At 29.6% G+C, this 11,109-nt stretch overlaps 1 protein-coding gene across 5 annotated transcripts in view; it reads right to left on the bottom strand.

Annotated features, from left to right (window-relative positions):
- Positions 1-8,956, bottom strand: part of LOC106784222 (serine-rich adhesin for platelets) — a 43,667-nt gene extending 34,711 nt beyond the window's left edge. For 2 of the 5 annotated variants that reach the window (XM_014743537.1, XM_014743539.1), the window contains exon 1: positions 6,034-6,367. In XM_014743537.1, the coding sequence (XP_014599023.1) occupies positions 6,034-6,042 (9 nt within the window). In that variant the 5' untranslated portion in view covers positions 6,043-6,367. The other 3 variants (XM_014743536.1, XM_014743534.1, XM_014743535.1) reach the window with 3 other exon arrangements.
- Between the last annotated feature and the right edge of the window lie 2,153 nt (positions 8,957-11,109).

The following is an 11,109-nucleotide window of genomic DNA, read 5'->3' on the forward strand; positions in this document are numbered from 1 at the left end:
TACAAAAACGATTGCGCTGAAATTTCTACACGTTTTATGTACACCATTAGCTCATAAGTATAGATTAAACTTATAATAATATTATATGTATATAATTGATTATCAATTTAAAAACAAAAGAAAATAGTAAATTTCCGTATATTAATTTTGAACGTGAACCATTTTTTGTCAATTTGTACTATTATTTTTGTATGCAAATCCACTTAGTAGCGGCAATCATATACAGCAAGAATTTTCTCGAATTTTTCATTTTAAATCGATAAAATTATCTAAACAAGTTACTGGGAGTTTTCCAGAGGCGCCGTATTGGAAGCAGCTATTTTTATTCGATAAAATCGTCTTTTTCTTTTTATAAAATTATTTCCTAGTAGTTAAAAGTGTAATTTAATAAAATATTCTTATTAAGTATGCTGCTTGATTAAAATTACACCTTAATAAACAAAAAAAAAAGAGGAGAAAAGAAAAATCTTCTTACGATCTTCTTAAACTTATGTCATGATGAAAAATGTAAGAATTGCTGGTCTCTCTTAAGAGAGTATCTACTTGTCACCGGAACTCCAGGAGGAGATCGTAAATGTCGTTCGCGAGTATCGGTCCTCTCGTTCCTTAGATGCCGAACTTTTTAATTTATTTTATTGCTTCATAGCTTTACTATGACCAACCCCATATCCACGTCACCAACCGTGAATTTTATTGGCACGACCACATTTCGAACAGTATTCTCATTTCCGTTCACTTATCCTACAGTCCTTCTTGAATGATTTTTAACCCATTACAACCAGATCACGAAAAATATTTTATGTTATATTTCTCATGTTATACATATTAATTAAAAATTAGAATTGTTCAATAATTGATAAAAGTAATTCGTATTTTTGAATACTAAACTTAATATTTGTAAACTATTTACCCAAATCATCTAAATTTATATTTATATTTATTGAAATTAAGTAAGATAAAACGATATCTAGTCCACAATTAACAAATAAAATATATAATATATAGTATGTAATATAAAACTATTAAAAACTACTTTTTATATTATATATGTATATATTATCATCTCTTTTTTTGTTTCTTTATAAAAAAACGATTCCTTAATGAAAAATCCAGCAAAATCAGGAAGTTTAACTGTTTCAACGTGTCCTCAAAAGCACCTACCTAATTTAAACACAATTATGTTCTCGTTCACGGATAGTTTAACATTATACGAAGGTCGGCTCTTTTTTTTTTTGGTTCTATTGTGATCTGACACACCTATCGATTTTAGGATCGAATTCGTTTCATTTTGCGGCTACCAGTTGACGATACATCATGCCTGGTCCTCTTATATCCGTCCCCCGATGTGTAAAAATCCTACGAGAAGACCTTGAGTTACCTCTCCCTATTAGCTTCAACATATACATGTATGTATATAGATATATACATTGTATGTACCTACACAAACAACATCCTATAGCCACGGATCGGTAAGTTCGTGTCGAGTTAGTACATGCAATGTTTTCTCGTGGGTTTCTCTTTCTACCCGAGAGACTTACCTCTGAAAATGTCTCTTTTCATTTATTTTTCGTTATTACTGGAATTTTTTACTCAATTTTAAGTGTACAGTAAACTCTCCCGTATAACGTAAGTTCTTATACCGCGAATTACTATACGCGCTATATAATAAAATGTAGAAATTCTTCGAATATAAAAATTAACTATGTTTAAATTGGGCATTACATTGTTCTCTTCATCGTTACAGATTTCTTCTACATCCTAATTGTTTCTTTCTTTTTAAATTTTTACCACTTTTTTATCAAGATAAGTTCACGGTAAATAAGAATTTTACTTAATATTTATATCACATACACACATACATGTTCCAGTGGACTAATAGTAAATTATCTCATGGAAAATAAAATTTCAAACAATTGTTATACGAGGAAAATCTTCATACAACATGATGTCCTACAACTTCAAATTCATACAACGTGTAATGTATTAACCATGTTATACAAGAATCTACTACACATATATATATGTAAGTTTCTCTATAAACGATCGATCGAATGACCCTTGAAGGTTCCTTCTTCCTTTTTTTTGACCGATCGATTTACTTCGATAACAAATGTTCGTTAAAATCGATTATGATGTTCGAATAACGAGGAATCAGATTATATTTCCGAGAAAAACTTGTTTGAAAAAAAAAAGAAAGCTTTTCTTTTCCTTACAATCTTTTTTCTTATTTACAAAACAATTCACAGTTAGTGATATTTGGTGTCAGTAAAAAGGACAGGTGAAATTTTAGATAAAATATATTTACGCTTCTACTATTCTATCTGATAATATAATAATAATAAAACCGCATAATGGATTTTTCATCGATCCTGAAAAGAATAAAGCTATAGACATTCTTATAACCAACTGTAAAAACTTATCCGGAAACGTTCGATCGCAAATGTCGGACACGTAGGGTGCACTCTTCGTTATTGATTTCGTGTCGTGTACACTGAAAACTTTAAACACCGACGCTTGTTGTCGTTTTGAGAGAGAAAGAGTAAAAGAGAGAAATATACATATAATTAATATGTTTTCATTAAATATTTATAATTGACCCTACTTCTCTTACAATTAGAATTTATATTTTCTTCTGCATAAATAACGATAAGTTAAAAATATTTGATTTACTCATCAGCCAATGATATCAAATTTAAAATATTTTTTCATTAATATCGAGTATCAAAAGAATTGTTACCGACTTGAGAATGATCAGACGAAGATTTGTTCGGAACAAAGATTGATTATTATAGAATTAAAAAACAAAACAAAAATTGGATGACAGAGAAATATTATAATCAATAAATATTGAAATAAATAAAAAAAAAGATAAATAACGAAAGAGTATATGTAAGTGTGTGTGTGTGTGTGTGTGAATAAAAGATTGCAAATGATCGTTGTTTGTGCAACAAAATAGTTGCGGTCCTCGGCTTTTTGAACGTACATCGAAGACCGACTACGTGTTGACTGTACAAAGTATATATACAACATGCTTATCGATCACAAAAAGTATATACGTGGTTGCACGTATATGCAAAATATTTCGTGCATCCTCCTCATATAATATATACATATTAACATACATACATACATATAATTTATACATATGGACAACATACGCGACGAAGCAGCTTAGGCGCATGAAAATAAACGCTTAGGATCATTAAATCTTAATAGAAAAGTGGAAACACGTGATCAAAATATTATATCAGATAGAATCGTTAATCCCTCAAACAGAAATTTACTCGACTGTATATTGAAAAGATAATAACAATATTAATGATAAAATTTTACAGGGAACTTGGACATGAAAAGAAGTAGTTTTGATTGAGTTGGACGTTTCGTCCCTTTATTGGGAYTTCTTCAGCAACTGGAAATTTTATTTTATTATAAATTCTTGTTACGATACATGAGGTTCATACAATATAATTTTTCTTCATATTACCTTAATCTTTAAAGTTCAGCGTCTTTTTTCTTTAATTCGACATACATTTTTCTTTTTGTTAATATTCCAAACACAACACATTTAAACTTCGTTAATTCGATCGTTATTATTTAAAGTCCTCAGCAAAACTGTTTCAATCTAGACTAGTGTTTGTTAGCCTAGATATCATCAGTGTAAGGTGTCCTATATTATTATATCACGTGTGTATAAAATACCATGTGAATGTGATAAGAGCTATATTGGTCAAACGAAACAGAAATTAAAAAAAAGATTAGACCAACACAAAAATGACTGTAAACCTATAAATGTGAATAAAACCAATACCACAGCGTTAGCTGAACATCATTTCACAACAGGACATAATTTCGAATTTGACGCAGCAACTATCTTAGACTTGGAAGAAAATTGGTACAAAAGGAATATCAGCGAAATGTATCATATATCGAATAATAACACGGTGAATTTTAAAACAGACACAAACAATCTAAATCACATCTATAATGGAATTTTTAAATTTTAACCATAATAAATAATAGAGGACACCTTACACTGATGATATCTAGGCTAACAAACACTAGTCTAGATTGAAACAGTTTTATTGAGGACTTTAAATAATAACGATCGAATTAACGAARTTTAAATGTGTTGTGTTTGGAATATTAACAAAAAGAAAAATGTATGTCGAATTAAAGAAAAAAGACGCTGAACTTTAAAGATTAAGGTAATATGAAGAAAAATTATATTGTATGAACCTCATGTATCGTAACAAGAATTTATAATAAAATAAAATTTCCAGTTGCTGAAGAAGTCCCAATAAAGGGACGAAACGTCCAACTCAATCAAACTAAGTTCTACTTCTTTTCATGTCCAAGTTCCCTGTAAAATTTTATCATTAAAAATTGTAATTTTGGACGAGAGGAAATACTAAATAAACAATATTAATCATCCTCAAAAGCACATTCGACGATTTCTACAAAATAATTAATAATAATAACTATTATTATTATTATTATTATTATTATTTCATTGAAGTTAAAATTATTTCAAGTCACATTCTTTCTTTGTTCATAATTCAATAATTAATACCGTAAAAATATATTTACAAAAAAAATAATCGATTTAATTAATAAGTAAGAGACTACTATTGAAGTGTCATTTTCTCAACACAAAAACAACGGTTCTGATACATTGCATGAGAAGAGAACGCTCGAAGACTCTCCAAATGCTTTTTCCCGCGTTCGAGCGTCGGCCACTTCGATGATCGTTAATAATAGAGCACTCGTTGTTTTTATCGTCGAAAGCAGACCTGCTTCTTGATACACGTTGCGGGTGAATTAGAAACCTATTACTTTCACGTGTGTCTCAAGATAAAGATAAAGAGAGAGACTAAGAGAGAGAGAGAGAGAGAATGAAAGTAAGATAAAGATAAAGAGACTATATTTACAAATAGATTTTAAGAGTTAGTTATTCACATTAGCTTAAATCAAGAGATTAGGTATTTAAAAATAAAGGATGATATTCATTGTCGAATCCTTTCGCGTCTTGCTAACGAAGTACACCCTATTAACTAATAGAATCTCTAAACGTTCTATAATTAATTGCTTCAGTTTTACTGTGATCCTTAATCGTTTATTATCCTTGAACGAAAATTTCTACCACATTCCGTTAGTTCCTTTCAAAATGGGTCGATCGAAGTACACCGATACAAAATACATATTCCAAGAACATTCCTAACCCTTCTATCGAACCAATGACGCCCACGCTCAAGTAGAAATCGTTAAAAAGAAATAAAGTAAAAAGCTTTTTTTCTTCGATTTTTTAATTCGAATGAAAATCAGCCAGGAGTCAAACGCCTTTTACTCGAGTTTTAATAATGCAGTTCTGCACGCCATTATCGAACAAATGCATTTACAATTCTATATCTTCGAAATTTATCACCAATAATTGGGGATAATGATTTATGATATTGACAACATTTATTTTTTATTTATATTAGAAAATCGAATATAGAAAGTATACAGACATTACTTTCTTCTAAAAAGAAGAATTAAATGTCGCGTGCTAATAAAATAAATATTTAATCGTTCCTGTCATTTGATTTCATTGAAATATTTAACAAATTTAACCTATTCGATATATATATTAATACGCGCGAATAAAACAAATTAATATAAAATATAAAAAAAATAAATAACCTCAAGACGTTATCTACAGCGACTTGATTGAAAATTGATATAAGATCTGTCTTAACTTTCAAGAGAACGAGTTATTTCATCAAAGAATATAAAAACTTTCATCAAGATAAAAAGAAGTTGTTAATATTAATAGAAAGTTACAAGTTATTATACAATGCTAATGAAATATTAATCTCAACAGAGTATAAAAATGTATTATTTGTTTGAATTCAAAAAAAAAAAAAGAAAAAACTTTTAAGCAGATGAACCTAATATATGCTACAAATCAATCAGTCCTATTAAAGTCATAAAAAACTATACAAATGATAGAAGAAGAAAATACGAAGGTGATAATAATAAAAGGTAGAAACTTACCTTAGCCATCTCGTCGTCCTATTTGTAGGAGAAAACTTATCAAAAAGATGCACCACCAGTCAAGCTCCAGCTTCCGGTCAAGCGTTGACTCTCTCGAGTGGGCCTCACCGAAACGGAAACTCGTGTTCTGCAAAAGGCGGATGAACGATGATTGATCCTCGAGTTCATTCCTCGTATTTAACGGATATTTCGTTAATTTAATATTATCGCGATTGGTCGCGAAACAATTAGATCACCAGGTGGTGATCAAATAATTATGGAAATAAATAAAGAAATAAAATGAATAAATAAGGATAGAGAGAGAGAGATAAAGAGAGGTAGAGATAGAGTTAGAGTAGCTAACGAGAGAAAAACTGAGGAGCCACCCTCAAACGCTCGATTGTGGCGCGTGTGCGCCTGACTTTTCTCCGTGAGTCCTACTCAACGCGTCGATTCCAAGCAAAATTCAAGGAAAATTCACTCCTCTCTTGCGACTCTGGGCTCGCGCAGCGACGCTTCACCGACGTTGGCGTCGCCGAGAACGACGCTCGTTATTGATCGGGGCCCGTCGTCGAGCGTCGGCGGCGTCACTGCTTCCCCCCCCCCGTTCGAAGCTACTACTAATACTGGAGCTAAAAGTGGGGGTGGAGATGCTGAAAATGCAGGTAGAGGTGGTAATAGCGATGGTATACTCGTGGAAAATCGGACAACGTAGTTCTCTTTCTTTCTTTCTTTCTCCTTCTTTTATCTACTTTCTCTTCCGAGAGGGTTGGCGCCGTTTCAATGAAGAATAGAAGAGACCTCGATGGATCTCTTCTCTTTCCGGTCCTAAAAGGCTTCTCTTGCAAAGATTTTAAGCTAACGAAATGAGAACAAGAAAGTTCATCAATCTTTTTTTTTCTTCTTTTTTCTTTTTTTAGTAATGATTTTGATCGTTTTTATGTGGATTAATTTATGTAAAAGAAAAATTGTTCGTTTATTCTTATAACTATTTTTGTATTCGGAATAAATTTTATTAACGGATTCAAAAACCATTCTTTTGTTATTTTCTTTTTACTAATTGTAAGTTTTAAAGAGAGATTTTCAAAATAATGAAATCTAGTTAAAGGAAAAATTTTATTTAAAAAATAATATATGTATATTTAAATGATGTTAATGTTTATAAAAATTACACGTGAGAATTACAATAGATAGATTTCAAATATTAAAAGATCAATAGAAAAATTGTAAGTTCTTTTTAATGTAACTTCTGCGCTCTCAAGATCCAGCGAAAAATAATAAATATTATTAAACAAGATATAAAAACAATTTATATAGGTAATATTTTACGTGATTATAATTCTTTCGTATCGAAGTCCATAATATTCCCTGTAAAGAACTTTGCTTAGAAAAATTTATAAAAAATTCTTAATTTGAATCTCAGAGTTTATTAACTTATATAAAATTATATTAAACTATATATATATGTGTGCAACAGTAATTGATTGATTGCTCATCACCTATTGTGCGAGTACAAATAAATAATTCCGACTAATGGGACACTCATGCCTACAACTATTATGACTGGAAAGAGTTAAAATTAAACACAGCCTTTGTACGAAATAAATACATCACAACTATATATTCTATGTGTCCGGAAATAATTTCGATTCCAGGACAATGGTTCTTTTGTGTGTTTTATATATGCTGCTTCGAGTCTCTCCTAAGAATAAAGATCAAATTTGGATCCAGTGAATACGTATGTTTCCTCCTTTCTATGGCTCGATAATTTCTTCGACAATATTTACAAAATAGTATTCGGTATATGCGCTCATGGAAATAACGATAAAAATTATATATCATTGATTTGATCGTTACGTTGGATATTTGATAATAAAATGTAATAAATAATTCATTGATACTATTGATATAAAAATACAATATTATCTACGAAAGTATATCAAATAATGATGATGATAATATTACCTTGCGATAATATGACACGCAGCTTTTAACCATTGTTTCAGCATTCGAGAAAAAAACTGTATATTATTAAACAAATTTTTCTTTCATATCACGATACCATTCCTATTTTTGTTTCGTAAGTGGGATTTACCATTACCTTGCATGTTTCCCGTAGGTATATGCGGACGCACGCTCGAATGATTTGAAAAAGTCAAATTGTTAGATACAACGAAAATCGCTAAAACTGTTCTTTTTTTTTCTTTTTTCCTCCCCTTTTGGTTGTATGTTTTTAAAAGGAAACACGCACAGCACGGTGATCCTGCACGTATTTTCAATTGATTTCGTAATACCGGAATTATTGCGAAACGATTCGAAGTATTGTTTGAAATACTACACAACGTATATGTATATATACCGATGTGATTGCTGACAACAAGATTGAAAATAAATATTTCGAATATTAAGTTATATTATCGAAAAGACATTGATATAATTTCATATTTTCGCAAGTGTCGATACGCGCCAGATAAGACAACAATCTATCGTAGTAACATTTCATACAAGGAAGAGAAAAGAAATGAATAATTTGAAACATAAAAGAATAAATTTAAATTCTAATTTTTATAATGCGAAACTTACAATTATATCTTGACAGCTGATGATAAGATCCACGAACGATTTCTAAGAAATTTTCGTTTTCGATAAAAGAAACCAAAGATCGAATCACTGCTAGATGATCCATATATCCTCGAGATAATAACACTGATATTTTATTCCAAATTAAATTCTGTCCACTCTTTATCTCTCTTTTTTAAAACTTTTTTGAAAAAAATACTCACATTTTATTCAAGAATACCAAATAAAACGTGATAAAGTAAATAAATGTATAAAATAAAGAAAGAAAGAAAATTCCGTACCTGCATTGAGCTACCGCGTATCGAGTGCTACGAACTTCTCTTTACAGAGGTTCGGCTGATACTGTTGGCGAAATTATTAGGAAGTAGTGACAACTCGGGTAACGTACTCAGGTCACCTTGGTGGCGTCGTTGACGAGCCGCCGGGATGAAAATAATGGCTGGCACAAGAACATATCTTCAATCGTATCTTCGGTTTTTCTCGGATAATACTGAAATTCATTTCAAATTGTTACAACGACGTAATAAATTATTTATTTTCATTTGCCGGCACTTTATCTTCCCAATAAATTTATTTACAAATGTATACACCTATTCCCGAATGTACACAGTACTTTATTTACGCGATTTCACTTTTACATGGTTTTAAAAATAACGATTTTAAACAAAAACTGTTAAAAATTAACATTTTTGCTTCACACATATTTCTATACGGTCAATTTTTAATTCCATTTGATTAATAACAGTGGCATTAAATATAAAAAGAAGAATATTACTTTTTATATACATTCGCGCGCGCGCGGAAACCACTCATGAATTAGCGTAGTAAATCTCACACAGCAAATCTTTAGCAGAAAAATGGTGTGTATCGTTATTCTTTTTTTTAATGAGGAATTTTTGTAAACTTTATATTTTTATATAGCTTTTTTGGCACTTTTATAATTTACTTAATATTTTATAGACTTTATTATATGCCGAAAGAAATTTAAAAAAAAACAAGTGAGTAAAAAAGTTTTATATTTATAAATACAAATAAAAATTTTAGATCGTCTACGTAATGGAGATAGTAATACATAATGCTAAATAATATTCCAAGAATGAAGCCACAATAAGAACTATAAGAAATAATAAACACTTCATTAGAAAAAGTGTTCTAACTGAAACTTATATGAATATGAGCACAACTTCATATATAAGGAGTAGTACAATCACAAAAATGGAAAAGGTATTAATGATATGGATAAAAGACTAAACTTTTAATTCAATTTAATGAAATATGTAACAGACTAAATTATGCACATTTCGATTTACACAGTTTTACATACAAAAAATAACCATTTAGATTTATACGGTATTACAAGAAATCGATCTTCCGTTTAAATCGAGGAATAGGTGTATTTTTATAAACACAAATGGACGTCGGCAAGTTTATAGTTAAATTTAATATGCTCTCTATACATGAAAACACGTATTCGAAAATAAAACATGTGTATATGTTGTTTCGTTTTATTATTTACTTATTATATTTAACATTTGTTCGTTATTGTTACGAGAGATTTTTTTTGTTGGATTATTTCAAATTATTTTGCGTCACGTAAAATATCCGATCAAAAAATCGAACAATTCAAAATTTCTAATGATTTAACACATAACGAAGTTTCATATACAATTTAATAATTCAGGATCGTCTTATATATTCTACTTCGTGAATCTAAACATAAAGATTGTTTGCATAAAGATATCAATTATTTTATCTACGTACTACGATAACAGTACTATAAGAACGACAAAGAAATTTAAAGTATCGAGTTGAAAGAGCTAAAATTTTCAACGATCATTTGAAATATAATCACTTTGACCTTACATCATTTATATTTGTATAATTTTTTTTACAAATAGGATTTTTTATGTCACTTGTCTATTTACGTATACCGAGAATACTTATTTGCATATTTAATTGTAAGAGAAAAATATTCATACGAACGCGAAAATTAAAAAAAAAAAAAACAATCGATTTGAAATAATACAAAATGATAACTATAATAGATAAACGTAATTAAAATTGTTAAAATTGTGTAATTAACACACTATGTCATAGTAAAATAAATATTGAATATTTTATAATTAGGAATGACGGATGTAAAAAGGTTGGATATGAACTGTAAAAATGAGCTGAACGACATTGTTTCATTGCACGTTGATACACATGTATTTACGTACTATTTTTTATTCATACTCGGTAGGCTTCACAACACATTGATTATAAAAAAAAAAAAAAAAAGAAAAAAAAGGAACTGCAGACGTAGCGTCACAAACAAGAGTATCTTTGTCGCCCGAGCAAATATCATTAATTTAACATTAAAAATCATGTATGTAAATATGATGTACGTTGAATTGTAGTGCATATCTTTCTATACTAAAATCCTAAAAACAGTTTTGTCTTTTAACACATCGTTATATCGTAAATCAACGCGTTTTTGAATCGATGAGATCCCTATTACATTCAGTAAATATTTCG

This window comes from Polistes canadensis, unplaced genomic scaffold, assembly GCF_001313835.1.
Source record: "Polistes canadensis isolate GaletaPanama2010 unplaced genomic scaffold, ASM131383v1 scaffold_32, whole genome shotgun sequence".
In the NCBI taxonomy this organism is placed as follows: domain Eukaryota; kingdom Metazoa; phylum Arthropoda; class Insecta; order Hymenoptera; family Vespidae; genus Polistes; species Polistes canadensis.